The 26,677-nt window shown below is 46.0% G+C and overlaps 7 protein-coding genes and 3 long non-coding RNA genes across 16 annotated transcripts; 5 read left to right on the plus strand and 5 right to left on the minus strand.

Annotated features, from left to right (window-relative positions):
- Nucleotides 1-19: 19 nt before the first annotated feature.
- LOC136184132 (interferon-induced protein 44-like) lies at nt 20-1,363 on the plus strand. Its single transcript, XM_065970979.1, has 4 exons — nt 20-183; nt 231-454; nt 508-754; nt 911-1,363. The coding sequence occupies exons 1-4, from the start codon at nt 39-41 to the stop codon at nt 1,234-1,236; spliced, it is 942 nt and encodes a 313-aa protein (XP_065827051.1). The 5' UTR covers nt 20-38; the 3' UTR covers nt 1,237-1,363.
- A 118-nt stretch (nt 1,364-1,481) lies between these two features.
- Nucleotides 1,482-3,409, minus strand: LOC136184130 (uncharacterized). Of its 2 annotated transcripts, none has more exons than XM_065970977.1 (8): nt 3,207-3,409; nt 3,066-3,155; nt 2,943-3,008; nt 2,861-2,893; nt 2,759-2,806; nt 2,622-2,702; nt 2,437-2,564; nt 1,482-2,390 (listed from the first exon to the last, which is right to left on the minus strand). In XM_065970977.1, the coding sequence occupies exons 1-8, from the start codon at nt 3,371-3,373 to the stop codon at nt 1,597-1,599; spliced, it is 1,407 nt and encodes a 468-aa protein (XP_065827049.1). In that variant the 5' UTR covers nt 3,374-3,409; the 3' UTR covers nt 1,482-1,596. The 2 variants fall into 2 exon arrangements, with proteins under 2 accessions (XP_065827049.1, XP_065827048.1); XM_065970976.1 differs by having other exon boundaries at nt 2,759-2,815.
- Nucleotides 2,857-4,425, plus strand: LOC136184135 (uncharacterized). The gene is made up of 4 exons (XR_010669308.1): nt 2,857-3,562; nt 3,622-3,663; nt 3,716-3,923; nt 3,978-4,425. It is a non-coding gene; the product is annotated as an uncharacterized lncRNA (long non-coding RNA).
- A 143-nt stretch (nt 4,426-4,568) lies between these two features.
- Nucleotides 4,569-6,210, minus strand: LOC136184133 (uncharacterized). Of its 2 annotated transcripts, XR_010669305.1 has the most exons (5): nt 6,051-6,209; nt 5,744-5,983; nt 5,577-5,690; nt 5,020-5,508; nt 4,569-4,964 (listed from the first exon to the last, which is right to left on the minus strand). It is a non-coding gene; the product is annotated as an uncharacterized lncRNA (long non-coding RNA). The 2 variants fall into 2 exon arrangements; XR_010669304.1 differs by having other exon boundaries at nt 5,020-5,690; nt 6,051-6,210.
- A 2-nt stretch (nt 6,211-6,212) lies between these two features.
- LOC136184129 (uncharacterized) lies at nt 6,213-8,911 on the plus strand. 2 transcript variants are annotated; one of them, XM_065970974.1, is made up of 8 exons: nt 6,213-6,429; nt 6,489-6,665; nt 6,726-6,899; nt 6,949-7,128; nt 7,184-7,753; nt 7,812-7,955; nt 8,013-8,312; nt 8,369-8,911. In XM_065970974.1, the coding sequence occupies exons 1-8, from the start codon at nt 6,342-6,344 to the stop codon at nt 8,770-8,772; spliced, it is 2,037 nt and encodes a 678-aa protein (XP_065827046.1). In that variant the 5' UTR covers nt 6,213-6,341; the 3' UTR covers nt 8,773-8,911. The 2 variants fall into 2 exon arrangements, with proteins under 2 accessions (XP_065827046.1, XP_065827047.1); XM_065970975.1 differs by having other exon boundaries at nt 7,187-7,753.
- On the minus strand, nt 6,354-9,523 carry LOC136184134 (uncharacterized). 2 transcript variants are annotated; one of them, XR_010669307.1, is made up of 10 exons: nt 9,420-9,523; nt 9,289-9,362; nt 8,875-9,223; nt 8,196-8,818; nt 7,762-8,134; nt 7,614-7,696; nt 7,176-7,545; nt 6,944-7,125; nt 6,712-6,887; nt 6,354-6,659 (listed from the first exon to the last, which is right to left on the minus strand). It is a non-coding gene; the product is annotated as an uncharacterized lncRNA (long non-coding RNA). The 2 variants fall into 2 exon arrangements; XR_010669306.1 differs by having other exon boundaries at nt 8,875-9,362.
- Nucleotides 9,524-11,141: 1,618 nt separating this feature from the next.
- Nucleotides 11,142-12,873, plus strand: LOC136184131 (uncharacterized). Its single transcript, XM_065970978.1, has 7 exons — nt 11,142-11,316; nt 11,407-11,716; nt 11,763-11,932; nt 11,993-12,065; nt 12,112-12,434; nt 12,485-12,563; nt 12,617-12,873. Exons 1-7 carry the CDS (start codon nt 11,176-11,178, stop codon nt 12,706-12,708), a joined length of 1,188 nt encoding a protein of 395 aa, XP_065827050.1. The 5' UTR covers nt 11,142-11,175; the 3' UTR covers nt 12,709-12,873.
- A 423-nt stretch (nt 12,874-13,296) lies between these two features.
- LOC136200320 (uncharacterized) lies at nt 13,297-16,078 on the plus strand. Its single transcript, XM_065990698.1, has 9 exons — nt 13,297-13,379; nt 13,440-13,619; nt 13,671-13,838; nt 13,901-14,074; nt 14,169-14,339; nt 14,400-14,924; nt 14,972-15,118; nt 15,179-15,493; nt 15,550-16,078. Exons 1-9 carry the CDS (start codon nt 13,310-13,312, stop codon nt 15,942-15,944), a joined length of 2,145 nt encoding a protein of 714 aa, XP_065846770.1. The 5' UTR covers nt 13,297-13,309; the 3' UTR covers nt 15,945-16,078.
- Nucleotides 16,079-17,439: 1,361 nt separating this feature from the next.
- On the minus strand, nt 17,440-21,471 carry LOC136200319 (uncharacterized). The gene is made up of 4 exons (XM_065990697.1): nt 21,406-21,471; nt 21,141-21,362; nt 20,438-21,093; nt 17,440-20,388 (listed from the first exon to the last, which is right to left on the minus strand). Exon 4 carries the CDS (start codon nt 20,177-20,179, stop codon nt 17,591-17,593), a length of 2,589 nt encoding a protein of 862 aa, XP_065846769.1. The 5' UTR covers nt 20,180-20,388; nt 20,438-21,093; nt 21,141-21,362; nt 21,406-21,471; the 3' UTR covers nt 17,440-17,590.
- A 127-nt stretch (nt 21,472-21,598) lies between these two features.
- Nucleotides 21,599-25,819, minus strand: LOC136184143 (putative leucine-rich repeat-containing protein DDB_G0281931). Of its 3 annotated transcripts, XM_065970990.1 has the most exons (5): nt 25,748-25,819; nt 25,564-25,682; nt 25,194-25,518; nt 24,989-25,142; nt 21,599-24,893 (listed from the first exon to the last, which is right to left on the minus strand). In XM_065970990.1, the coding sequence occupies exons 4-5, from the start codon at nt 25,119-25,121 to the stop codon at nt 21,709-21,711; spliced, it is 3,318 nt and encodes a 1,105-aa protein (XP_065827062.1). In that variant the 5' UTR covers nt 25,122-25,142; nt 25,194-25,518; nt 25,564-25,682; nt 25,748-25,819; the 3' UTR covers nt 21,599-21,708. The 3 variants fall into 3 exon arrangements, with proteins under 3 accessions (XP_065827062.1, XP_065827060.1, XP_065827061.1); XM_065970988.1 differs by having other exon boundaries at nt 24,989-25,518; XM_065970989.1 differs by having other exon boundaries at nt 24,989-25,521.
- Nucleotides 25,820-26,677: the final 858 nt, after the last annotated feature.

The raw sequence follows: 26,677 nt of genomic DNA on the forward strand, positions 1-26,677 counted from the left end.
CATTTTGGTCGAGCCACGCGCGCGGTAGGCCCGCAAAAATGGCTACAAACTCGATACCAGGGAGTGTTGTTGCACTTCTCCAGCAGCGGCGATCGGCGATACGGTCGTACAAGCCGCCAGTAGGAAACAGCAGGCGAGAGGACCCGGTAACAGGCGAGACAATCAGTCTCGTCCCTTCTGCAAGTAAGAAATCCGAAAACTCAGCACTCTATCCGACTCTTTCACCGCAGACGTTGTCTTTTTCGGTCCTGTCGGCTCTGGAAAGTCGTCGTTGATCGGTAGCCTCTTTCGAGCCGTCAACGCGACTCCTACCTTCCCAGAACGCGTCGATCGAGTGTTACATCATCAGCCTCTCGATATGCCGAACAGCGACGAACACGGCACGCTCAAGTGGATCGAAACGCGACTGAACGACGCCGGAACGATCGTCCTTCAAGACACGAGAGGCGATCAGGTAAGGACGATCTAATTAGCATTTTCCGTTTTTATGACGTCATATTTTTTCAGACTTTTGACGGGCGCGAAGAGACGATACACGTGCAGTCGTTGAAGGGATACTTTCGCGACGATTTGTCCATCGATCGGCATTCGATGTTCACGTCCTATTGGTGGTCGCAACGATTCTTCTGGCAGCGCAGTCTCGCCGTCATTCCGCACGCAATCGTTTTCGTGTTCGACGGTTCGCTCGAGCCGTTTCTCGCCGGCGAGAGTCTGCCGTTTTTCAAACGCGTCTTCGAAGACTGTACGAATCTAGGTAAGAAACGCAATTCTGGAATTCATCATATACGTTTTGAAGCCCTTGTGCACGTTTTCGATTTCGGAAAATCGTAGACCCACCGCCTAAACTTAGGGCCATCGTTACGCAGTTGCCTAGGATCCCAAACGTTCGTTCCAACACTTAGTCGTTTAGGTTATGAACCGATTGTCGTCGTTACGTGTCTCGATCTCATGTTTGCTAACGCCAAGACGAAAGGCGTTAACGTCGACGTCGAGAAGCGAAATCGAGTCGATCTAATTTTGGCCGAATTCGATCACCTAAATCTCAAGCTGTCGGACGTTCACTTCGTGACGAATTTTCATCAGAAACGCGGGTCGCCGCTTTGGACGAGCGACGACGAAGGATTCGAGCAGGCGACGAAGCAGTTTGTAGATCTAGCGATGGAATTAACGAAACTGTGCAATCGTTTTATACGGCGAAAAGCCGAATCGAGGCAATGGTTGTGCACCGTGTCATAGGAAACGAACGGAGGGCGCGCGCGCGCACGCCTTCGTTCTGCACGCGCACCCGCGAGAATCGATTTTATTGAGGAAGAGGTTTAGCACTATTTTTTTGCGCGAGGAATCGTAGTAATATTTTGTTTGATTGATGAGAGACACGGCAGATTCACTCAGCCCCGTGGTTACATTTCTAATCCCTAACCCTCAAAGCTCGGACTCCGGCATTACGATTGATTCAATGTACCCCAGCACGCACTTGCACGTGTCTTTACACTTACGTAGCAAATGACTATGTATAGGCACAATGAGTGGACAGCACATAACGTAAACGAACGCGTGACTAAATGCTTGCAAAAGTGTTAAAAGAGCGTTATTTGTCTAAGCATCTGCGCAATACGCGTAGGGGCAGGCGGGAACGGTTGGAAGGTTGTAAACGTAGAACGTTCCACAGTTCACCGTCTGTACGAACGTTCTTTGACAGCAGCAACAATCGTAGAAATATTTATCGGCATAGTTGAAACACACTGTTTTATTTTCTTCTTCGCCGACTTTTTGAGGATGGCTTCCGCGAAGCCAACCTGGGGCAAACGTTCCACAGCTGCCCGATGGAGGACACGATTCCGGCATTCGACCTCCAAGAGTATCATCGAAGCGATGCCATGAATTCGGAGAAAAATTCGGACTAGATAGCCACTGCGAAGAATAGTAACCGTCTCCGGATCCTCCGGATCCTGATTGTTCAGCGTCGCAAAGATCTTCTGAGCGAAACATGTTCGACACTTTTCTCCGAACGTCAGTCAGCAAGTGGTACCTGACGCATCCTGGATGTTTGCTTGCAAGAACGATAGAATCGTTGCCGCGTTCACCCTCAAACGGTACGACAGCAATTGGCGATCGTATTGAAATAACTGCAGTCTTTTCAGCTTCAAAACGATGGTTTTTTGTATAATTTTTCAGAGCAAATGTGACGTTGACGAGTGAAGATGACGTAGCCGAAGTCAAGAAGGATGTCCCATTTGGCCAAGTCAGGTTTGCCGCGTAGCGAAGATTGGCAGAAAAGCCGCTTCCGTACACGACTAAAAATCCTCTAACGACGTCGTAAGTAAATCTCGTCCAGTTGGACGAGCCGTAGCAGTATCCATTATGCTCCAGAAGGCCATTCGGACAAGATCCTATATCAAAACAAGTAAGAATGCTGCAGTTAGTCTATTCACGCACCTTGGATTGTTAGCAAGGCAAAGCCGTCGCTTCCCTCCACTTTGCAAGCCGTTTTAGTCGTAGGTATTTCCTTTCGAAGCCAGCGACGCAGTACTTCACTTTCACAGTTGCACAGTCCGGATGTTCTCCTATACCGGGCGAACACACTATCCCAGTCGCATCAGGCCATGCACCTCGCCTCTTACCCCAAATCAAGTGACTTGCTATTGGTAAGCGATTGCACGTCAATTGTGTACCGCTTCAGCCGTTTTTCTTCCGTAGATTTCCTAAGGAAATAGATCTATATTTGTGAAGCAAAATTAACCTCGAGAAAAAAGCACACAAATAGTCGACATAGTTGATATCAAAGTCTTCCTTCTTTTGCGGTAGGCTGGAGTGTCTATATAAAGCTAAAATTTCTTTAATACTGTATACGATGCAGTACCTGCTAGTAAAGCAAGGAGTCGAGAATAAATCGCTAAAGGTATAGATAATGGGATTTTCATTGTGTGTACAATAATATGTACTTCTCAGCGAATCCCTGCTGGACAGCAAATGCTTTTGATGACAGTGTGCACGCAGCATCGTTCCAGCTAAGCAATGATTTATCAAATGCGTGCCGTATAGTCAGCCTTCGATATATACGCTACCTTTTCTGAAGTACTTCGACCTTAGGCGTTGGCACGTTCTTCCACAGATTGCGATTTAGGCAAGTTGCGTTCGCGCCTTTACCTGGTGCTCTAAAGTTTGCGGTGCGCGAATTCTGTTCCCCAATAGGTTGTTCAACGTACTCTTGGATCAAAAGTCGGCCGCTCCTCGTGGACATTTCGAACGTAACTGGTAGCGAGCAAACTAAAGCGGTGTCTCGACAACTGCACGGCTCCGGCCGCGAATCATCTATTTGAGTAGCAATAGCGACCAAAGCAAAGGCAGAAGCTATGGCAAAGGCACGGATCATTTTGCGACTGAAGAAAACGCGCGTGTGCAACTTCACCCGGATCTTCGTGGAACCGGAATCTGATTGGCCCGATTTCACATCTATCCATCATCAGTCTCGCCACGCCACCCACGATCATGGATCGGCTTTTGTGTGCAGGTTGAAAACGAAAATGCTGCATGGCAGCCAATCTGAAACGGACTCCCTTAGGTTACTTTGTGCACTTTTCTAGTATGAACATTTTAATCTTTATTAATATCTTTTGACAGAATGAAGACGCCTCTCAGTTGCTAAAGAGAGTTCGGCATATGGTAATCAATCCGAATTTATTTAACCCTGTTATTTAACTTTGCTGCCTGCTAGCGTGCTTTAGAAGTCGTCGAACTTCGCTCGAGCTCCGGCCTTCGCGGTAAGTACAGGACTTTTGCTCGGCGCTGCAGGTGCTTTCTAGCTGTGTCCTGCCGCCGAGTGCGAGTTCCAGTTGCGCTAACGCCCGAGGAACCGGAAGAAAGGACTGGGAACGCCGAAAACGTTGTCTCGCAGACAGAGGTCGATCCGTGCACTCTATCAGGTTTGGGTGCGTCGTTCGGGTCCTACACTGTAACGGATTGACGTTTTTCTCAAGGTTTTCATCGAAGGAGATGTGGATGAAGAGGTTGACCGTGGTCCCAACGTCCTCGGCAAGGACGGGTTGGTCCAAGAGACCACGGAGTTGGTAACTTAATTATAAGTGGCAAACCCCTAAAAGGCCATTGTATGCCTCTTGTGGTATGAGGCAATATCGTCTAAACGGCCACCTCTCCTGGGAACGAGGAGAAACTGCCCACACTATGGCGTGCATCTTTGAATAGAGGCTACTCTCCTTTATTGGTAGTCTCTGTCGGAGAATGATGCCTAAATGAAAAACGTGCCTGCATGCGTCTACAGTACAAAGGACGGTAGCAGGCACACATCAGCTTCAGGGACTGCAGTGCAGTCTCACCACAATCCAAATCTCTCAGGATATAATTATCCGGTAAGACGATTTCATTGCCTCCCATTTAGCGCTAAGTGTGTCTTTTTAGGAGTTGGGTCCTGAGCATGACCCCTTCATCAAAAACTGCTCCGCCGGGGTCCTGGGCAAGACCCCGTCATCAAAAACTGCCTGGCAGGGGTCCTGGGCATGACCCCGTCAAAACTGCCTGTGCATGAAACGCGACGGGACACTGTTAATTTTTTTAAATTTATTAAATAAATGAACCGTCCCTCCCCTTCTGTACGAGCAGTTTTTGATGACGGGGTCATGCTCAGGACCCCGGTTGAGGAGCAGTTTTTGGTCACAGGGTCATGCTCAGGACCCCACTCCTAAAAGACGCACGTTAACAACAAAAACACAGCTTCTGACGTAGCTACCTGCTGCTTTACTTGTCCCCGGCATGTCCGCTTTCGTAGCGCTGTCTGTTACGGCGTACGAGACTCCGCCATCCAGCGAGAGAGAAACGACGACACGCGATGCAAAGGTGCACCATGCAAATTACTAACTACGCTACAAAAAACTATACTGTGTATGCATAAAAGTTGCTTCTTTCTGAGTTTTCCACTTATAACAATCAACACAGTAAAAAGAGTTGGGCTACGTGTATGAGACAACAAACTTTACAGTTGACAATTTATATCATTATGGTTACCTTTGACTCTCCAAATGATCTTCCAGCTGGGTCAGTTCCATCAAAAGAAATAATTCAAGAAAAAAGAAGATCCACCATAAATCATTGACAATTCATACATTTACCTTTTTCTACATCGAAAGATTACCATTATATGAGTCAGAAGGATTTTCTGTCTTTTTCGTGGCAGATTGCGTCAGGAATTGGTAAATGAAAACTGCGTTGCCTACCTAATCTTATAGGATCTCTGTAAGGAATATCTTGCGGCTAAAGACTTCGTTCGTGACCTGGCCAGTCATAAGATTCTAAATGTCTCTGACTTTGGCCTGACAAGAGCTATCTATTCCGACGGAATCTACAATATTCTTCCAATCCTCCGGATGGCAATCGAAGCCATCTAAAATCACGAGTTTACCAAACTCACTGACGTGTTACTGTAAGTCGACGATACTTCTACTGTAGCAGATCTGTTCCATTGATGAGGATTGCTTACGTGGTCGTTTGGCGTGACTATGGGGGAAATTTGCACTTTGGGTGAGTAAATCAGAGCGAGCACTCATGTGCAAATTAATACGTACAGGAGCATTTCCGTACAGGGCAGTCCCAACTTCGACTCTTCTCGGCGAACTCATAAAGGAACCTCGTTTAGAAAAGTCCGAATACTGCACAGATAAACTGTACACCTTTGGTATCTAAAAAAAACAATTTCTTTATTCCGTGTGCATATAATTATATATCTAGATACGAGAAATGCTGGAGAGAAGAATCGGAGAAGCGACCTCGATTTCAGTTTCTCGCTGAACAGCTTTCTACTCGAATACGAGCACCCAGGCAAATATGTAGATTTCGAATGCGCGGGGATAGAAACGCATGATGATGGGACTTTCCGGCAAAACGATGAAAGCGTTCCGTTGGGAATCCCAAGGAAAGCCGAAGTCGTTGCAAACGCAAACGAGTATACTTTTCGTCGAATATCTGAAGTCACCTGCGCAGGGAGGTCAATAAAAGAGGTGGTTCCCGAAATTGAGGGCCCCGTTCGTATTTACGCCTACCTTTAAATCATCGTAGCTCGTCCGCCCCTTTTGCCTGTTACGTCCGTAACATACTAGTAGAATCGGCGAGAGAAACGCGAGAGAAACTCCACGAGGCTCGATCGCACGCCGGGACTTAGTGCACACGCGCGCGAATGCGGAGAGATCAAAGCGGCAGTGGTAAATAACGGGAAGCAAGCAGAAGCAAGCCATATGTTGGGGCTGGCCTAATGTCAATAAATCTAAGGATTCACGATAGAACCCAGCATATCCTAGCTGTGAGGCTCAACAAAGACAGCCCCGCGTGGCAGAATGAGCGCCGTATTACTGCTTGCCCTATGCGTTGTTGTTGGGATGAACAGCGACATCGCCAACGCATCATGCGTAACAGAATCAACAGGCATGTCGATTCTTTAGTAACGCCGCTCTCGCCAGTAACGAGAGCTTTTTTCGCTTTAGATGCGTGTCCCAGTCTTCCACATGTCCCAAACGGGGAAGTTCAACTTTTTTGCAGAGGCCAAAAGGCCCTTTATATATGTAACAAGGGCTATGTTCTTCAAGGCGGCAGTGAAGTTCGACGGTGCCGATCGCAAGACCGTGAGTGGAGTGGAACGGCTCCTGAATGCGTCCCTGAATGCAAGCTAACTTATAATACGATCGATCGGTCTGGTTTCACTTTCACCTTTGTATAAACAGTCTGCGACGTGAAGGAACTTCAAGGAATTTCGACCCTCTTAGCAGATGACGGCTTGGCGGCGACGTTCACTTGCCCCAAAGGTTTTGCTCCCCTAGGAGACGAGACTCGAACGTGTGATCCTGAAACCAGAAACTGGACAAACAATCTCTTCTCGGGTTTGCCTTGTCGAAAACGTACGAGTGCGAACGGGGGTTTAGAATCACTATTTATTTGATACCTTAGTATGCGGTCCCGTCGATCCTATTGAGAATGGAGTCGTCCTTCAATCGAGCGCTGGCGACTCCGTCATCTACTTCTGCGATGACGGATTCAACCTCGTCGGCTCGAGCGAACGTCGATGCGTCAATGGAATATGGACCGGAGCAATGCCTTCGTGCGAGGATATCGAAGCTTTCGAAGCTGGTAGAATCAACATATAGAATGCCTTGACGCTCGTTAGATCTAATTACCTCTCTAGAAGATCTATTCGGAGTGCATCCTGTCATTCCTCTGAAAAGCGGAAGACATAATGTAAGCAGCCACGTTTTCTACATGGCATCGGCGAAGGAACTGACAACAATTACTACACCGAGTCCGGTGCCGACTACTGGAGCCAACGTGTCGCTAGTAAATAACACAATCCCACTGACAACAATTACTACACCGAGTCCAGTGCCGACTACTGGAGCCAACGTGTCGCCAGTAAATAACACAATCCCATCAGCCCGAGCACGGATTATTCCAGAATCCGTGATCCAACCGGCTATGCGATCTATCTCTTTCTACTATCGCATACCTGACGGAAAAGGAAACGTCTCGGTCATAGCACGGCTTCTAAACCTACGCGATAATGCTATTGTGAACACAAGTGTACTGCATTTACAAGCTTCTGTCCACTCAAATCTTACCTTGACGCCAGTCTGCATTCAATTGTTGTCCAATCTAGAGGAGTCTTTCAGGAGTAGAATTCAGTTGGACATTACTGTACCTACTGGAAGTTTATTCGAAATGAGATCAATTGAAACGAGTCAGACTGATATTTGCAAAAGTGAGTACCTAGTAGTAGTTGGATCGCTTGCTTTGCCGCAACCATATTCTATTCCCAGCAAAAAGTGGCCAATGTCCGGAGATTTCCAACTCAACAACGAACCGTTGTGGACTCCATTGTCGACACGACGGATCTTGTCCTGGCAAAATGAAATGCTGCAGCACGTCGTGTGGAGTCGATTGCCTCAACCCAATCAACGCAAGTACAAATTAGGTAATTAATAAAAATGAATAACTGGTGAAGTGTTCTTTTTACCAAGGTCACGTAATGCGCCGTGCCGAGAACGACAACGAGGACGTTTCGTTCAGTTGTATGAACGACACGTCGTCCGGAGACTGCGGATTCAAAAACTTGGTGTGCACTGGAGGAACGGCGTGGGAGCTAGTCCACGGAGATCCGAAGAATCCCGAGGAAACAAATCAATTGCCATTTACTTCCTCACCTGGCAATGAATGTTCTTTGGACGTGTGTCTAGGCTGCCTCTTTCCCAACTCAGACGACGACACAGTCGTTTCGTCGGAGGTAAAGAGAAGAAAGCGACGAAATATGCCAGTAACAGGTGGGGTAAAAGTCTCAATTCTATTTCCATCATTACCCTATCTTTTGCTTTTGCAGTCGCTAGATCAGCTTTCTGCTTGATTCCCGGGAACAGGTTTCGTCGTTTTATTTGGGGAACGATGCCCACAGAGCGTGTCAGCAGCAAAAACACGAAGCTGGAGTTTTTTGTGAATATGTTGGAAGGCGGTAAACATCACATGAGTGTGTGGCTTCGCTGCACATCCGACGACAGTGTCAAGATTCACCTTGGCGAGAAGAGATCCTCCTTTGGACATCGCGCTTACCACATCCCGCACTTCAAAAATACCGGCATTCAAAAGGTTTATAACATAAGCGATATCAAGGGTAAGATTGACAGACAGTTTCACACTCACACTGACTGTCTTGAATACTACGTTGAATTTCAAGTCGTTGCTTTCAATACACCTGCTTGCGTTTCTTCCATTTTCTTCAAGCAATAACTAAAGCTGGCGATTGCTTAGTTTGAAGACGTTTGTTTTGCCGTAACTTAGAGAGTGCACGAGTGTTTTGTAGATAGCGCGTGATTCACATTATCTAATCACCTGCAAATTGACCAAGAATACCCGGGTTCTTCACAAACGCAATCCAGTGGTTCGTAAAAGGTGGTTGAAAGCCTCGTTTGTATCTACCTGCTTCCTGCCCCGTAGTGAAGCCAGATGTGCATGGGTCAACAAATACAAATACAAATACAAGAATCTACGGTAAAACCCCCGGCATATCCTGCGGCATGCAGAATGAGCACCGTATTACTCCTTACCCTATGCGTTGTTGGAGTGAACACCGATATCACCGATTCGTTTTCGTCGACTCCATGCATGTTGATTCTCAATAACCCCGCTCCATGTCTTGTTTTTATTTAAGTAGTCGGTTTTTAGGTTGAGCTGATAGTATCTGAGACCGGCGACGTAGACGAAAGCTTGAGTGAAGTCAGAAGGCAATAGAAAGTCGGCTCGTACTTGAAGAGGACGATGGGATGCGTTTTACAATCCAATCGGTAATATGTAGAGTCATTCAGGTGTTTTCGGACAGCCTGAATATCGGACAAGCGTACTGAGCCCCTGGTGCAACGAACCCCAACCCCTTTTACCTGCGTTGCAACCTTGCTTGTAGAGAAACAACCACACAAAATTGCAGAGCTGTTCGTTACACGCACGCTACAGGAGGCGTCATTTTGTATTCCCGGACACTGACATATGAATTCGGACAGCATCAGGTAAAGCGGACGGGCCTTCTAGCGGCTATTGCTTTGCACCATTATAGCACTTATTATATACCGTTCGAAAGCGCTTTCCTTGCTCTTTCACGTGGTGCAAACGGTTTTGCTAAAAAAGCAATTTCCTTTGGATTACGAATTTTTGAAAAAAGTCAGTTATTCGCCTATTTTTGAAACTTTTTCTAAGGTCGTAACTCAAAGTTTGCACCATGAAACAATGCCATTGCTTAGTTAAAACATAGAAAAAAGTGATTTTTTATTTTTACGTGACCACTCTTAGGCGGGCGTTTTGAACGGGTTCGATTATCTTAGAAAAGCTTTCCAGCCAATACCTCTTGCCTATTTAACATCTTTTAAAGCCTGTGTCGACCGTCACAGTTTGCCGCGTGCTTTTATGGAACTGGCGTGGGCTTTGGGCGATCGAGTGGTGAAAGCAACAATTGGACAAAAAATTGTCGAATAGGCAGAGAAGATAACGACGCTGCTTTCGTGAAACTAGATTCTTTCATTTCGAATGTGGTTCTGACTTTCAACGATGAAACGGTTTAGCGCAGCACGAAGCAAGCGGCCACGAAGCTAGTAGTCAGCTCGATTTGGTCGGAACAGGCTTTAAAAATGTTATATAGGCAAGAAGTATTGGTTGGAAAGCTTTTCTAAGATAATCGAACCCGTTCAAAACGCCCGCCTAAGAGTGGTCACGTAAAAATAAAAAATCACTTTTTTCTATGTTTTAACTAAGCAATGGCATTGTTTCATGGTGCAAACTTTGAGTTACGACCTTAGAAAAAGTTTCAAAAATAGGCGAATAACTGACTTTTTTCAAAAATTCGTAATTCAAAGGAAATTGCTTTTTTAGCAAAACCGTTTGCACCACGTGAAAGAGCAAGGAAAGCGCTTTCGAACGGTATATAATAAGTGCTATAATGGTGCAAAGCAATAGCCGCTAGAAGGCCCGTCCGCTTTACCTGATGCTGTCCGAATTCATATGTCAGTGTCCGGGAATACAAAATGACGCCTCCTGTAGCGTGCGTGTAACGAACAGCTCTGCAATTTTGTGTGGTTGTTTCTCTACAAGCAAGGTTGCAACGCAGGTAAAAGGGGTTGGGGTTCGTTGCACCAGGGGCTCAGTACGCTTGTCCGATATTCAGGCTGTCCGAAAACACCTGAATGACTCTATATCCAGTTCGAATCGTTGAGCGCCGTGTCGAACGCGTGGCCCACGAGCTCCACTCAGACGTTGTCTTCGTTGCTGCTCACGTGTAGATTTGGACGGATTTTGAGTGGGGGTCTCCGTCATACCTAGTCTCGGATTGTTTGACTTGAATTTTGGATTGGAGTCTTTGGGTACGAATTTTTCTTCGTAGGTTGCTTCGGATACGGCTATTTCGTACGAGGATTGACTCAGGCCTAGTTCGTGCTCTCTCATTCGAGTTGCCACGAGAATCGCGGCTTGGGAGCGTCGATTCCGAGCGGAGAGTCGAGGTACTCCGTTCTCATGTTTCGAGCTAGCAAAAGCGAAGTCGCTTTCATCTATGCTTTCGCAGAAAGGTACAGTTAAGCTGGCGTCTCGTCACGTGACGGAAAGAGAACCCGTACAGCGCGTCTTCCGCATTCCGTTGCCGCATTCCACATGTTGACTTTCTTTTCGCTCGTCGCCGCCACCCTTTGCGTGTCAGCCAGTGACTCCACTGTGGAACTGACAACGTTTAACGCAGGCGTCCTTGCAGGTGTTCCCCTGTGGCGAGAGCGCATGCCCTTCCTTCTTTCAGAAGTATGCCAGCGCTCGATCGTCACCCTAATGATTAGACCGAACGCTTTTTCATTTCACGATCGGTCTTTCAGTATAAATTTGTCCGTGTAGTTGCCAAATTCGACGGCGGACGTTCTTTGTCTTCAAGAATTCTGGCTCGAAACTGATCAGCTGGCCGTGGTGAACGCGACGTCCGACGCGTTTCCGTATCACGTGCGCCTGGAAACGCATCCGAGCGCGACGCCGCCTTGCGACGCGACCCCCCTGCAGGCGGGTCTCGTCTGCGTGCAGACGCGATGCCCGTCGAACGATTCAGTCGACCAGATACTTTGCGCCCTACTGGAAGAGAATTGTCGCAGCGAGCTTCGAGCTATGGGACAGAGATGCCTGAACTGTCTCGTCCTCGGCAGTCCCAATACGGGTAACACGAGCAATTGAATCCATAATTAAATGACGACGCGCTTTAGGACTCCTCAACGATCCTCTTAGCTGCGCCGTCGATACCGGCGTTTCGTACTCGACCACGAATGGTCTTCTGTTGTTGAGCAAAATTCCTTTGAGCAATACCGTGGCTGATGGGTACAATATTGCAACGGGCGAAATAGATATCTACGCTCGCGGATATCTATCAGCGGAAGTGAGTGCGCTGCGAACGTGGTATGCGTCTCTCTCTCTCTGACCTTTCTTCGTGTTCCAGGTAGAGAATCTTGGAACCGTCGTTTGTACGCATTTGCCTACACCAAATGCGGACCGACTAGACGCACCATACTGTCAGTTTCTCTGTGTTTACACTAGGAACTATATATCTGTGTGTAGTTGGTCCCGTTGAATTCAACAGCATTGAAGAACAGCAAAATGCTTACATACAACAGCTAATGAATCGATATTCATCCAAGTCACCGTTGTTTCTTATGGGAGACTTTAACCACGGTCCTGCCATAGGCGATACGGTGGCTGCTGAGTTTCCTCAAGTCTATCAAAACGTTCTGGATCAAGGATTTGTTTCTCCGGCTGAAACAAGAGTGGGACTGTGCACCAGTTGCCTAGACAACAGCCTCAAAAGTACCGGGTCAGCTAACGTTTTTATCGATCACGTCTATGTCCAATCACAACATGCATCGAACGTGGTGGACGCAAAGGTATAACTTGTTTACTTTATTACTTGAGTTTTATCACGCTTTTTGCCTAGAGGCTTTATGAAGCCGTACTGCCTATTGGGGTGCCTCTCTCTGATCACTACGGAATCTCAGTAACCTATGGGATTCCAGGTAACTAGGACTAGACTGCTCATCAGACTATACATGTACTGTCTTAAAAACAGTGGCTGAGGACCCTATTGAAGAATGGAAAACCGCTTTTACAGCTTGGAAAGACGCTTTTAGAGAGTGGCAGAAGAATGAGGAAGAATGCTAAAGCGTTTCGGCACTTTTCTTCGCCAATACTTTCACTCGTGCTATAGATTCTTTGTTTCACTTTGGGGACTTTTGTTTTTTGGCACACAGTACCACTCGCAACACGACACGATTCTTTTTACGTACTTTAGTCAGTGTATACCAAAAACACGAGTGCTGCAGTTGATCTAGGGTCATCACATAGCTGCATGATATTAGGAAAATTCTTAACAGTGTTATGCCGCGTCCAAACACTTGTGAAATTAGACCGGATCGGGAAGGATTAGTTTTTGGAGTCACAACAGTTAGGGTGTCCTCCTTATGCTAGGCTATCCGGCTTCTAATGTACTTACTAGTTAGCCAGACATATACCTGCAAAATTTTCCGACATGTTCAGAGTAAGTTGCAGCCTTTAATTTCTCTTTCCTGTAAACCACAAACAGGCATGCACGTCTTCAGCCAACGTCTGAAATATGGAATCGGCGAGAGAAACGCCGAGACCATTATATACGCCAAGACTATGTCGGCAATCTATCGCGGGACTTTCGAAAACAAAGCGCGCGTGGGCAAGGATTCCTCTATAGATCCCGGAAAATCCTGTGAAGCTCAACAAAGACAGCAGAATGAGCGTCGCATTACTCCTTGTCCTATACGCTGCTGGGGTGAACAGCGATGATATCACGCCGACTCCAAGCATGTTGATTCCTAAATAATTAACTCCGCTCGAGTAACGAGCGCTTTTTTTCCCTTTAGCTATACATGCGTGTCCTAGTCTTCCACCTGTCCTAAACGCGGAAGTCAAAATTTATTGCAGTGGCCAAAAGGCAGTTTACAAGTGCAGCGAAGGCTATAGTCTTCACGGCGGCAGTGAAGAGCGATATTGCATGCCGCGCGAACAGCAGTGGAGTGGAACGGCTCCTGAATGCGTCCAGGGCAAGCCAACTTATAAAATATAGACAGATAAAACTGCTACTTTGCTTTCAGATGGCCAGTGGGGAGGCTGGACTGAATGGACATCGTGCTCTACAACGTGTGGCGAAGGGAAAAGCGAGAGAAAACGTCACTGCAATAATCCGACGCCCAGTCTTTACGGAAAGGAATGCGTAGGTAGCTCGGACGAAAGCCGACTTTGTATCTCTGAAGCCTGCTCGAGTACGTATAGAGTCACTGCTTGGCATTCTTCGTTCCATTTTCACTTTCTCCTTCGTAAATAGAATGCGATGTGAAAGATCTTCTGCGCATTTCGCTCCGAATAGCAGATGACGGCGAGACGGCGAAGTTGACATGCCCCGTTGGCTTCGTTCCGCTAGGAGAGGTGACTCGAACGTGTGATCCTGTAACCGGAAACTGGGAAAACAATCTCTTCTCGGGATTGCCTTGTCGAAAACGTAAATAATTCAACAAGCTTTTATCCCGTTCGCACTGCAAACTGCTACGTCTCAAAAGTGCGAACGGACTATTATTTATACGTGTCGTTTTTAGTATGCAGTCCTCTTGATCCTATTGGGAATGGATCCTTCATAAAACGAAACGATTCTGTCGTCTATTTCTGCAATAAGGGATTTCAACTACTAGGCTCGAGCAAACGTCAATGTGTCAATGGAATATGGACTGGAGCAAGGCCTTCGTGCGTCGAAGTGTCTGACATTTCAGGTAGAGTCACAACACTGCAGCATGTATAGAATGCCTTGACCCTCGTCAATCTTCCTCTAGAAGTTCTAGAAGATCTAATTGGAGTGAATCCTGTCCTTCCCTTGAAAAACGGAACCTATGTTGTTAGCAGTGAAATTTTCTACATGGCAGCAGCAAAGAAACAAAGTACTACGCCATCACCGTCCGAAAATACAACGAGCACACCCTCGGTGAATACGGCGAGTCCAGTACCGATGACTGGAACAAACGTGTCGTCTGTAAATGACACAATGCAATTAATCCCGGCTTTGCGATCTATCTCTTTCTACTATCGGATACCTGAGGGAAAAGGAAACGTCTCGGTCATAGCCCGGCTTCTAAACCTACGCGATAATGCTACTGTGGGAACAAGTGAATCTCGGCATTTGCAAGCTTCTGTCCATTCAAACCTCACCTTGACGCCAGTCTGCATTCCATTGTCGTCCAATCTAGAGAAGTCGTTCAGGAGTAGAATTCAATTGGAAATTACTGTGCCCACTGGAAGTTTATTCGAAATGAGAATGATTGAAACGAATATTGAAAGGAGTCCAAAGAATATTTGCAAAAGTAAGCTGTGATTAGATTGTTTGCTTACCATGCTTCTTCTATTTTAGCAAGAAGTGGCCAATGTCCAGAGGTTTCCAACTCAACAGCGAGCCGTTGTGGACTCTATTGTCGACACGACGGATCTTGTCCTAACAGAATGAAGTGCTGCAGCACGTCGTGCGGCGGAGTCGATTGCCTCAACCCAATCAACGCAAGTACAAATTAGCGAATTATTATTAAAAGCGAATGACTGGTAATGTGTTCTTCTTACCAAGGTCACGTAATGCGCCGTGCCGACGACGAAGAGGACGAGGACGTTTCGTACAGTTGTGATGACGACACGTCGTCCGGAGACTGCGGATTCAAAAACACGGTGTGCACTGGAGGAAGCGGGTGGGAGCTAGTCCACGGAGATCCGGAGAATCCCGAGGAAACAAATCAATTGCCATTTACTTCCTCGCCTGGCAATGAATGCTCTTTGGACGTGTGCCTAGATTGCTTCTTTCCTAGCCCATTAGACGTCACAGACGTTTCATCATTGGCTAACAATGGCAATGAAAAACAGAGAAAAAAGCGAACAATCATACGAGGTGGAGTGAATTTCTCAATTGTATTTCCATCATTATCCTATCTTTTGCTTTGGCAGTCGGTCGATCCGCTTTCTGTTTGATTCCCAGGGGCAAGCGACGTTTTAGTTATGGAACAATGCCCACAGCTCGTGTCAGCAGCCAAAATACAAAGTTGGAATTTTTCGTGAATATGTTTGAAGGCGGTAAACACCACATGAGTGTGTGGCTTCGCTGCACATCCGACGACAGGGTCAAGATCCACCTTGGCGAGAAGAGATCCGGTAAACATCGCGCTTTCCACATTCCCCATTTCAAAAATGACGGCATTAATAAACATTATGACATAAGCAATATCAAGAGTAAGATTCGCAGCCAGCTCAACACTGACTGCCACCACTACTACGTTGAATTTCAAGTCGTTGTCTTCAAAACACCTGCCTGCGTTTCTTCCATTTTCTTCCGCAAAAAGTAAAGCTGACGGCTGCTTAGTTTGAAGCCCTGGTTTGAAGACGCTTGCTTTGCGCCGTAGCTTAGAGTGTACGAGTGTTTTTTTAGATAGCGTGTGATTCACATGATCTAACCACCAGTAAAGTGACCAAGAAGACAGGGAGGGGGGTTCTTCACAAACGTAACCCAATCGTTCGTAAAAAGGCGGTTGGAAGCCTCGTTCGTATTTACCTGTTTCCTGGCCCCGCAGTGAAGCCAGATGTGCATGGGTCAATAACTACAAGGATTCACGGTAGACCCCGGCATATCCTGTGAGGCTCAGCAAAGACAGTACCGTGGCCGAATGAGTACCGACAGTCCCGCGCCTCATCGCTACGGAAAGGAATGCGAAGGTAGGGCAGTGAGAATCCGCCTTGGTTTCTCAGAAGCCTGCTCGGGTAGACTGTGTTTATTGTTGTAATTCGATGCATGGTTCCGCTTTCACTTTCTATGCGACGTGAAGGAACTTCGAGGCATTTCGACCCGCATTGACGGCGACGATCAAGGTTTTGTTCCGCTGGTGACGAGACTCGAAGGAGTCGAACGTGCGATCGTGCGATCCTAAACAAACAATCTCTTCTCGGGTTTGCCTTGTCAAAAACGTACATAAATCAAAAATTACCTTTTTTCAGAGCTCGTTCGCGCTACAGACTAAGTGCGAACGGGCTTTTAGAATCACTATGCATTTAGTCCCTTTTTAGTCCCGTTGATCCTGTTGAAAATGGAGTCTTCCTTCAATCGAGCGATTGCGCGATGACGGATTTAATCTCGTAGGCTTGAGCAAACGTCGATGCGTCAATGGAATCAGGACGGGAGCAATTCCTTCGTGCGTGGAAGCTTTTGAAGCTGGTAGAGTCAACATATAGAATGCCTTGACGCTCGCTCAATCTCACCTCTCTAAGATCTCTTTGAAAAAAAGCGGAATTCATGTTGTTAGCAGCGGTGTTTTCTACATGGCGGCGGCAAAGAAACTGACGCCAATTACTAAACCGAGCCCAGTGCCGACTACTGGAGCCAACGTGCCGTCAGTAGATGATCGACCCAGTGCAACCGGCCGGCTTTGCGATCTATCTCTACTAATCTCTCGCTCCTCTGCGTGCGGAGCAAAAGCTTTCTCTCTCTCCGTTCACTCTATGGACTTCGAAATATTACAGAATGTCTGTGCCGGCGTTTGGAGGCCCACATTAGGGACGATCGATAACAAGGGGGCCTCGCTACCCTTCGACTTATGTACTCGCTCCTTCATTCGCCAACTGTACAGAAGCTCCTTCGCTTCGGCGCTTCGATTGGCTCGAAGCGACGCCGCTGAACGAAACACAATGGAAGTCGCCATTCGAGCTCGCTTTCCGTCGATCGTCTCGACTTCGTCTGCATCGTCCGTATCGTCCGCTGCCAGATCGCAATCTAAGGTGCCGAAACGGCGCGCAGCCATCACCCCAATTCTGACTACAGCGGCGCCTTCGAAAGGAAAAAGGAAAGAAAACAAAAGGATGGCGATGAGCGTGCGCTCACCGCGCTCACTTGGCTTTTGGTCACGTGATGTTAGTGTAAATAGCCGTCAATAGCTGTCAATAGCTCACAAAGAGACACAAAAAAATTGCGGAAAGACCTATCGCCATATACTATCGTTTTCTAGGTTGATTTCTGATCTGATTGCTTCTTCAATAGCAGATGTTCCACGTCATGCAGAATTTCAGCACCATCGCAGGCCTGTCTTATTATTGATGCCAACGCTTTTTGACCCTCCTTATCTCTCCATTCGTACAACAGCGTAAGCATTCTTTCCTTATCATTGCTCAAATAAATGAATTTCGAATCTTTTACTTCCCTGTGCATTCCGAGATAAAAGCCCACCGTTCTCCATTTGCCTCTGCCAGCTTCGGCAACACAAGAGGCGACAAGCAGAAACGCTCGGTCATTTTCTAGATTCGGCCAAGTAACCGTTTCCATTGCACCCCCGGTGGATCCACTGTCTGTTTCATCAACTACGTCAACAGTCGAAGTTCTGCTGTACCAACGGCGAAGTCCAATCAAGTCAGAATCATCTACTGGCTTGCCAGATTGCGTTGTCAAACACTGGCCTAGTTTCGGAGGATAGTCAGCGAGAGATATCATGTCATCCCTCGTCAGATCGTCAACGGTGTCTTTGTCAGAATATTGGACGCACAATTTCAGGCAAAGTCCTATCATACCGCGGCTTTTCGCTTCGTCTAGTTGGGTCGCGATGAATTGACGAATTCGCGCGCAGTGCTTGCTGTATGCCTCGCTCTGCACCGACGACTTCGTTGCCACCGACGTTAGAGTGACGGCTATTAGGAAACCATCTTTTTCGTAGCGAAGTTCCAATTTGAGTCGATCTTCGAGAAAGAAGAGGCATCGGTTCCGCTTCAGAACTGGCGAATTGTGCGTGTATCGAAAATGCTTCACGCATCGAGAAACGAGACGGAAGAACAGAGATTCGGGAACAACAGGAACGCTAGTTGGACAAAAGAGAAGGGACGGTGGAGATGACAGGTCCGGAGATACGGGGACAATAGAATCTAGTTGTTCCTTATAGTCAGTAAGAAGACACGGAACGAAGAAATCCATTCCCGGTCTTACAATGCCTTCTTCATCTGACGCCTCCGGACAAATGATGTCAAAAAGTTGAAGCACTTCCAAAATAACTGGCACGTCCTCTTCTTTGATTTGCGCCTTCTCTCTGAGAATGTGACTAGCGAGACACCAAACCATGACGCCCGTTTCGCAGACGGTACGCATGGGCTCGTGCATGTGCCGATTGCGAAGCGAAACGCAATCTGGAGGCGTAACAAAAATTGCCATGACGTCGTACAGCCACTGCGGATCGGTAAAGACGATGTTACGAAGTTCCGGAACGTCAGAAAAGTGAAGCACGACATTGCAACTGTTCAGATAGGTTATTCCTGCATCGATTGTATCATCAGGAAGAAAATCTACCCGGTGAAGACTTCTTAGATGACTTTCCAGATCATAAATTTCTGACAAGCGAATGATCGGGCGACCGGTATGTTGGTGAAAAGCCGCAAGAATTCGCATCAGAGCAAGCCATAGTAGCGGAATCGGTGGCTGACTGGCCCAATATTTTACTGCCATCCGCTTTCCTTCCTCTCGAATATCTTTGATGGTGGGGTCGCAGCTGGCTGGACCCAACCGCGTGTTATCAACAAGGCAGTATACTCTGTTTTCGCCTAGCTCTGATGCGTCGGCCTCAGGAAAACGCGCCGACGTAAATAAACTCGAAAAAGCGGAAGATATTTTTTTCAAAAAATTTTGACGAGGCTGAATTTTCCCCAGGATCAAAAGGTGAGATTCTATCTTGCACTTTCTAATCAATTGTCGCAATAGTTGATTTTGACGCGCCAAAAGTTTCGGTGTGACGCCTTTCGCATCACCGTGCGTGGCAACAAAGAGAAACAAGGGGTATGAAAGCTGTTCATCTAGCACTTTGCCCAAATGAGCGAGCCCCGAAGCAGCAACGTCGTCACCCCCTTCTTCTGCTATCAATTGGGACGCGATCCAATGTTCGAAATTTCTCAAAGGAGTAGACGTCACGCGATGTGACTCATATCTTTCGCCTTTTCCCTTTGCATCACGTCGAAACAGAGAGACGGTCTCTTCGTCAAGAGGCTTGCAGACGTTAAAAACAAGGATATTGATGGTTGACTGGAAAGGTGACCGACATGCTGTTAGGCTACTATGAGTCATTAAGAATCTACCTTGTCCCGCTTGATCGCGAATATTTACAACAAGTTCTTCCACTTCTTCTCTCGCAGTAACATCGTCTTCGCAATAGACTCTAATTTGGTCTGCAATGTCTTGAGTCAAACCAATTTTTTCTTCAAACAACCAACTCAACGTCGTTTTGTTAGATTCTGAATTAAAAGTGCTCGGCCCAGTGCGATCTTTTGCTGCAGCTATTGATTTACGACCGTAAAACGTAATCAAGTAAGGATTTTCTTCCGTGCCAACTTTGCTGCTTCTTATTTCACTCATCCCTGTTTCCTCACTCAACCCAGCCCCTTCCTGTGCTACTACAGGATTTTGCTCTTCTGTTTCTTCCATTGGCCGTTCAAATAAAAGGTACCTCACTACTGACCGCATTCTTTCCTCCTGGCTCAACTCTTCCCAGTTTACTTTGATTACTTGCCTCGCAATCGTTCTCTTCACAATGCTCTCTTTATCTTCTTCGCTCACCTCCATCCAACCTCTTCCTGACGTTATAGCAACTTGAGCTTCAATTCCTTGCGTGCTCGGCTGATGCTAAAAGGGCAGTCCGAGTAAATGACGGCGCAGACAGGTCTTTCCAACGCCATCAGGACCCATCAAATTAATATTTAGCCGAGGAATAATCACTGACCCCCCAAGCAGAGCCTTCTCGTAATCAAAAGGTACCCCAGACGACAGAAAAGCTATAGAAACAGACTAACACAAGACCTGTCTAATTTATACGTTTCTTACGCAAACGCTTTGACAAGTCCTGCTCCTGAAAATGATCTCGGCATGTTCTGTACAAAGACCGGCTTGGCTTACATCCCTTCTTGTCCTTCTTTAGGACTTCTACTACTATTCCTTCAGCAGCAGAAAATCCGTTTTTCACTTGAAGATAAAAAGCAGCCTCTTCGGAACGTTCTACGAGCAGCCACTGCTCTTGGTGTTGAACAAGGCTAACAGGCGACGGACGCATCCATTTGCTTGTTGCACCTATGCAGCACTCTTCGTCCGGACCGTTCCAACATCGAATTTTTGTAAAGTCAAACCCTAACGTCGTTTGATCGCCATCTGACGTCGCCAGAAAATTCATTTGACCGTTTGAATCAATAGAAAACCCTCGGTTAGCGAACCACTATTCTCTTGCTAGTTTCAATGGTAGACACGAAAAATGGCCCTGTCTCTGGCATGATGCCCGCACGGACTGATGCCAAGGTCATCTAATTCCATGCCACAGTCAACAACCCACTGGCCGGACGACGGGCAGTCACTCACTATCGTGAGAAGTTTATCTCTAAAAATATCAAGATATATTGCGAAGATGTCACTAAAGGTAACAGTTGTGCCATCGGACAAGCCCCAGTCGCCACTGATCGTATCGCTTAGGCCCAGGTACCAGATTAGAGCTACAAAACAAAGTAATTTCTAGCAGCATCTAATCTTCATTTCTCACCCTCGTCGCTTGTGAGCAAAAAGCTCCAAATTTGCACGAGAACATCGTCGCGGGTCAAGGCTGCGGTTTCGACTATGACTGGCGATCCACTCACACGCGGATCAGCCAATAGCTTGCCGATAAGACAATCTCGTTCATTCAAGTTGCCGGAAAGATCCTCTGCTTCTTCTGCATCTTTACGACGAAGTAACGCGCGTGCGTTTGGAGCGTCTACGGAGTTATCTACGCGAACTCCTCTTCCGTCGATAACCATTAGACGACATACAGATCTGCAGACGACGTTTCCATCCGCTGCGAATTCGACATTGTCGGTTGTGTGCGACATTTCAGCTTACAGAAGTCTACAAGGGCCCGGATATCATAGTCAGTACGAATGAGCTCAAAGACATGTCCTGAGCAAAGAATGGCCATTGCAGACCAGGACATGACATTCTACTATAGATATCTATGATTCCACTGTTGCTACTCTACAAAATCATACGGCATATAGCTAATAGACTATAGATAATAAATTGTCGAGCAGCCTCCTGCTCCGGCCTGAAATCAGGGAGCAGTCAACGTGCAAACGTCAAAGTTTTTTGTACTGCATTCTGCTTCTTCTCTGACAAATCTTTGCTCTTCTTGATACCAAGAAGTGAATAATTGTGACCACAATGACAAAAAGCACGAAAAGAACGTTGAGAGCATAAACGAATATTTCTGAGACTTCAGAAGTCAGAGCACTGTCACGATTTGTCATGCAGTTGAAGGTGATTGCGATGGTAAATGACGCCGCGACGTCAACCCAACTTTCAAAGTTCCACTTGGTATAGCTAATGAACGGTCTTGCAGTGGCAATAAAATAACTAAATCCAAAGAGTAACAGGTTGAATAAAATTGCTTGAACGTCTTGCTGTGATAGAGGGAAAATAGAAATGATAACAGCAAGTGCTAAGCGACGAAGCATTAGAAAAACCGCCATGTATTTCTGATACGGTTTTTTGTAGCAACAGATCAGCAAGTCCAAATACGATAGACAAGGACGTCGTCTCCGATTTGAACCCAGCTGTAGTCGTTTCCTAAGCAAGAAAAAGATTGCGGCTGGAAAGAGGCCTATATTAGCAACCGTAAGTATTATGCCAAGTATGAACAGAATTCTGTTCTCTGCGGAGGAACAGTCGATCCAGGGATACGCTTTCATGTAGTAGTCATTTGTTCCAGGATTGATAACACATGGAAGCAGGATTTTAATAAGCTGGTTGGAAATTGGATAGAAGAAAACATTCAAAAGAAGTAGAAGCTGCCCTTTTGCTTTTCTCTTAACCAATTCAAAAAGTTCTTTCTTCTTTTTGAGTTTATATGCAAGTGGCCTCTTTCGTATAGCGAAGCAGTCCGCTTGATAATCGAGCAGGAATAGGAGTAATTCGAATCCGCTTACAACGAAAGGAACAGCAACTAGAAAGAGTAGTCGTCCAAGAGGAGAAAACAGGGGTGAAAACGTGCACGAAAATCCGTAGAAATTGAAGTTAATTAGGTTCTTGAGCCACCTTGTCACTTTGAAAACTTTCATTTTATCCAATACCGTAGCAAACGAGCAGTACTTGCATTCAACATAAAGACTTGTGACATTGAGCGAATCCATAACTTGAACGTACATAATCAATGTCATAGCGAACGCTTTGATTGCTCTAAGACGTCCAAAAACTGTTAGAAGCACAAAGGTGCAATAGATTTCCACCAGCCAAACAGGCAGAACGTGAAAAGTTCCAAACAAAATTATAGCCAGCGATAGAGCAATGTAACAAATCGTATTTACTAATCTTGCCACCTTTCTTCCGCAGATGAAATGATATCCGTATTTTTGAAGTTTTTCAGACGCCCACGTCAAGAATAGCACAAAGAAGATGCCAACAATTGACAGTACAACGGCAATACCTTGAAATTTTGTTTTGCTACACGGATGGCATTTTTGGCCTTCACGGTAATAGTGAGGTTCACACTGAGAGCAGAGCCGTCCGTAAGCGTGGCTAGTGCACAAACAGCTATTGGTACACGACATAGTCATTCCGTCGTCGTTGAGGTGACAAGTACAGTTGTTAGTCGGATTGCAGCGAAAACTGTCTTTGTACACGGAATCGCAGAGAACGAGATCTGTCATGTTCTCGGGACTTGGAACTGGATATGTATTCTTTTTCATGTAGATAACGCTGTTATTTGTTCCTCCTGGACATCTGGAATGATTGAAATTACACGGTCTACAATTTCCGTAAAAGCCAAAATACTCCCTGTTGCAACGGCACAGCACGTTGTGGTAATAAGCGCTATCCACGTAGAGTAAACCAATTTCCGATTTGGCATTAATTTGATTTATTTGAATTTGAGGACATCGAAAATTCGTCTTACTTCCTTCCGTCGTGACATTGTAATTGATGGTAGTAAATCTTGGCATCGGATTTTTTCTGTCTTTGATCTGTAAATTCTTATTTCCTCGGAGGTCCATTAATTTAAGAGATCGAAGAAGTTCGAATCCTTCCGGTATGGATCCATTAAGATTATTCGAGCTGAGGTCGATCACCTGAAGGTAAGACTGTTCATGTGGAGGACGTGGAATCCTCCCAACCAATTTGTTATGCGATAGCCTCAATGCAACAAGATAGTCAAGTGATGACCACAAAAGTTCAAATAAATTTCCTTGCAGATCGGTTGATGCAAAGTCAAATGTGAGAATCGGGCACTTTTGTTTCCTATTTCGAAAAGGATCAATGAGTAACTCTCCCAGCCTATGCGCTGTAAGGTTTTTGAATGGATTGAAGCTAAAATCCAAAACTTGTATTTTTGGAAGAAAACTGTGCAGAGGTTTCGCCGAAATGGAATGAAACCTATTGTGAGAAACATCCAGAGATATTAGATTTGCAGCGTTTAGCACTGAAGACGGAAACTCGCCTTCCAAGCGATTTTGACTCAAATCAATTATAGTAGTGTTGATTGGAAATCGAAGTTTTGATGGAATATTTCCACTAAGAAGGTTTTTGCTGACATCTAGAACTTCAAGATTCGGCCATTTAAGATGCATGTCTTCGGGCAGTTGACCTTCAAATTTGTTTCTCTCTAATATCAAATATTTGATGTTTCTCAGCGGCAGCAACTGGCTTATGGGTCCTCCAAACGACAACAAAGTCAAGTCCATGGCAAACAAATTATGTAACTGGCTTATGTTTGGATTTAGAAAGCCGCCCAAGTCGTTTGTTGCAATATTTAACACTTTCAAGCACTTCAACTTTCCCACATCGGATTCCATTTTTTTTCCTTTTAATTTGCAATTGTTGAGTTGAAGGTAGGTAAGATTTCTGTACAATCCTAAAGTAGGCCAGGGAATGTGACCTGTAAGCATTGTGGAAGTCATTTTAAAAACAATGAGAGGGAGCTCCTTTTTAGGCAAGAAAGGGCTCAGCGAACCATGAATACCGAAGTTGTCCCCCAAGTCTAGAAACTGAAGATCTTGCAGGTCCCAAATACCGGTAAAATTTTCCACAGATCCGGATAAACGATTGTGTGAAAGGTAGATACCAATAACGAAACCATTTTTCGAAGCAATTACACCCTTCCAGCAACAAAGGGGAAGATCCGAATTCCAATTCTTGCTATTTTTCCAGTTTCGACCTCCCAGGACACGGTAGAAGTTTCGAAGAATGGACTTTTCTCTTTCTACTCTCTCTTTCAATGCCGCAGTGTCGATTTCGTTTTCGCAGAATAGCGTATGTGCACAGTCCACGTCTACAAAAGTTAGATATAAAGCGTTAGGAGAGCCTGCCGTTGTGGGTCTGGAGTGACAAGCAGCACCAAACTCAACGAAAGGCCAGTCATCTTACTGCGCGCAAAGGAGGAGACAGTTTTGCCAGAAAGGTAGGTCGCAGATGACGGGCATTGATAGGAGAAGTCAGCGAGAAGACTCATAAAGAAGATGACAAGCGCATACTGTGAAGCAGCTCCTGAAGCCTTCATTGCTTAGAAGCGCGTTAGAGACTAATAATACTACATGAATTGCATCTTCGGTTTCAGGACCTAAGTCCTGACCATAATTCTTTTGAGGCGAATAGCAGAGACTCTGTATGATCAACTCCAACCAGGAAGAGACCGGATAGAGAGGATAACATAGAAGGAGCCTATTGTGAAGAGAAAAATTGCGAGGCAAAAGATCAATGTAAGCTGCACGGCGTCATAGCCACTTGAGCTTTGCGAGTTCGGCTGATGCCAAAAAGGCAGTCCAAGTAAATGACGGCGCAGACAGGTCTTTCCATGCAACGCCATCAGGACCCATCAAATTACCTACTATTTAGCCGTTAAATTATCACTGACTCCCCAATTGAGCCAGAGTCTTGAGGCTTCCCAGACGACAGAACTACTATGGAAATATTATATAGACTATGACCAGCGTCCAATTTACCTTATGCAAACTGTACTTCTATCCCCTCAGCTACGTCGAATTTCAAACGTGGTTTAATTGCCATCCGATGTCACCAGAAATGTCGTTTCACCAATGGAAAGGAAAAACCCTCAGGCAGACTACGTATAGCTAATTAGCCACAACTTTCACGTTCACTGTGACTGCGTGAACCGATGAAACCTACCTGAGCGGTATCGTCCTCGTTCGCTGCTAGATCGCAGCCGTCACCCCAATTCTGACTCCAGCGACGTCTTCGAAACGAAAACGAGAGGAAACAAGAGGGTGCTAGTGAGCGTGCGCTCACTAGGCTTTCGGTCACGTGATGTCAGTGTAAATAGCCGTTAGCTGTCAATAATAGCAGTCACAAAGAGACACAAAAAATTGCGGAAAGATCTATCGCCATATAATATCGTTTTCTAGGTTGATTGCTAAGAAGTGCGGAAAGATATGTGAACGTTTTCTAAGTTGATTGCTGATCTGATTGCTTCTTCAATAGCAGATGTTCCACGTCACGCAGAATTTCAGCACCCTCGCAGGCCTGTCTTATTATTGATGCCAACGCTTTTTGACCCTCCTTGTCTCTCCATTCGTACAACAGCATGAGCATTCTTTCCTTATCATCGCTCAAATTATTGAACTTCGAATCTCTTACTTCCCTGTGCATTTCGAGATGCAAGCCCAGCGTTCTCCATTTGCCTCTGCCTGCTTCTGCAACACAAGAGGCGACAAGCAGAAACGCTCGGTCATCTTCTAGATTTGGCCATGTAACCGTTTCTATTGTAGAACCTCCGATGGATCCACTGTCTGTTTCATCGACTACGTCAACAGTCGCAGAGCTATTAGTGTACCAATGATGGAGTCCAAACAAGTCAGAATCATCTATTGGCTTGCCGGATTGCGTTGTCAAACACTGTCCTAGCTTCGGAGGATAGTCAGTGAGAGATATCATGTCATTCTCCGTCAAAATATCAAGGGTGTCTTTCTCAGAATACTGAACGTACAATTGTAGGACAAGTCCTATCATTCCGCGGCTTTTCGCTTCGTCTAGTTGGGACGTGATGAATTGGCGAATTCTCAGGCAGTGCTTGCTGTAAGCCTTGTTTTGTTCCGACAT

The sequence above is a fragment of the Oscarella lobularis genome, chromosome 2 (genome assembly GCF_947507565.1).
Source record: "Oscarella lobularis chromosome 2, ooOscLobu1.1, whole genome shotgun sequence".
Taxonomy (NCBI): domain Eukaryota; kingdom Metazoa; phylum Porifera; class Homoscleromorpha; order Homosclerophorida; family Oscarellidae; genus Oscarella; species Oscarella lobularis.

Coding starts and splice junctions, on each gene's coding strand:
- LOC136184132 (XM_065970979.1), top strand. CDS start 39: ATGGCTACAAACTCGATACCAGGGAGTGTTGTTGCACTTCTCCAGCAG. Junction 184..230: donor CAGTCTCGTCCCTTCTGCAA/GTAAGAAATCCG, acceptor CTTTCACCGCAG/ACGTTGTCTTTTTCGGTCCT. Junction 455..507: donor AAGACACGAGAGGCGATCAG/GTAAGGACGATC, acceptor ATATTTTTTCAG/ACTTTTGACGGGCGCGAAGA.
- LOC136184130 (XM_065970976.1), bottom strand. CDS start 3,373: ATGATCCGTGCCTTTGCCATAGCTTCTGCCTTTGCTTTGGTCGCTATT. Junction 3,009..3,065: donor GTCGAAGTACTTCAGAAAAG/GTAGCGTATATA, acceptor ATCATTGCTTAG/CTGGAACGATGCTGCGTGCA. Junction 2,894..2,942: donor CAGCAGGGATTCGCTGAGAA/GTACATATTATT, acceptor CTATACCTTTAG/CGATTTATTCTCGACTCCTT.
- LOC136184129 (XM_065970974.1), top strand. CDS start 6,342: ATGAGCGCCGTATTACTGCTTGCCCTATGCGTTGTTGTTGGGATGAAC. Junction 6,900..6,948: donor GGGTTTGCCTTGTCGAAAAC/GTACGAGTGCGA, acceptor TTGATACCTTAG/TATGCGGTCCCGTCGATCCT. Junction 7,129..7,183: donor TATCGAAGCTTTCGAAGCTG/GTAGAATCAACA, acceptor TTACCTCTCTAG/AAGATCTATTCGGAGTGCAT.
- LOC136184131 (XM_065970978.1), top strand. CDS start 11,176: ATGTTGACTTTCTTTTCGCTCGTCGCCGCCACCCTTTGCGTGTCAGCC. Junction 12,066..12,111: donor CCGACTAGACGCACCATACT/GTCAGTTTCTCT, acceptor ATCTGTGTGTAG/TTGGTCCCGTTGAATTCAAC. Junction 12,435..12,484: donor CGAACGTGGTGGACGCAAAG/GTATAACTTGTT, acceptor CTTTTTGCCTAG/AGGCTTTATGAAGCCGTACT.
- LOC136200320 (XM_065990698.1), top strand. CDS start 13,310: ATGAGCGTCGCATTACTCCTTGTCCTATACGCTGCTGGGGTGAACAGC. Junction 13,620..13,670: donor GGCTCCTGAATGCGTCCAGG/GCAAGCCAACTT, acceptor CTTTGCTTTCAG/ATGGCCAGTGGGGAGGCTGG. Junction 15,494..15,549: donor AAAGCGAACAATCATACGAG/GTGGAGTGAATT, acceptor TTGCTTTGGCAG/TCGGTCGATCCGCTTTCTGT.
- LOC136200319 (XM_065990697.1), bottom strand. CDS start 20,179: ATGGAGGTGAGCGAAGAAGATAAAGAGAGCATTGTGAAGAGAACGATT.
- LOC136184143 (XM_065970990.1), bottom strand. CDS start 25,121: ATGAAGGCTTCAGGAGCTGCTTCACAGTATGCGCTTGTCATCTTCTTT. Junction 24,894..24,988: donor TGTCTCCTCCTTTGCGCGCA/GTAAGATGACTG, acceptor TAACTTTTGTAG/ACGTGGACTGTGCACATACG.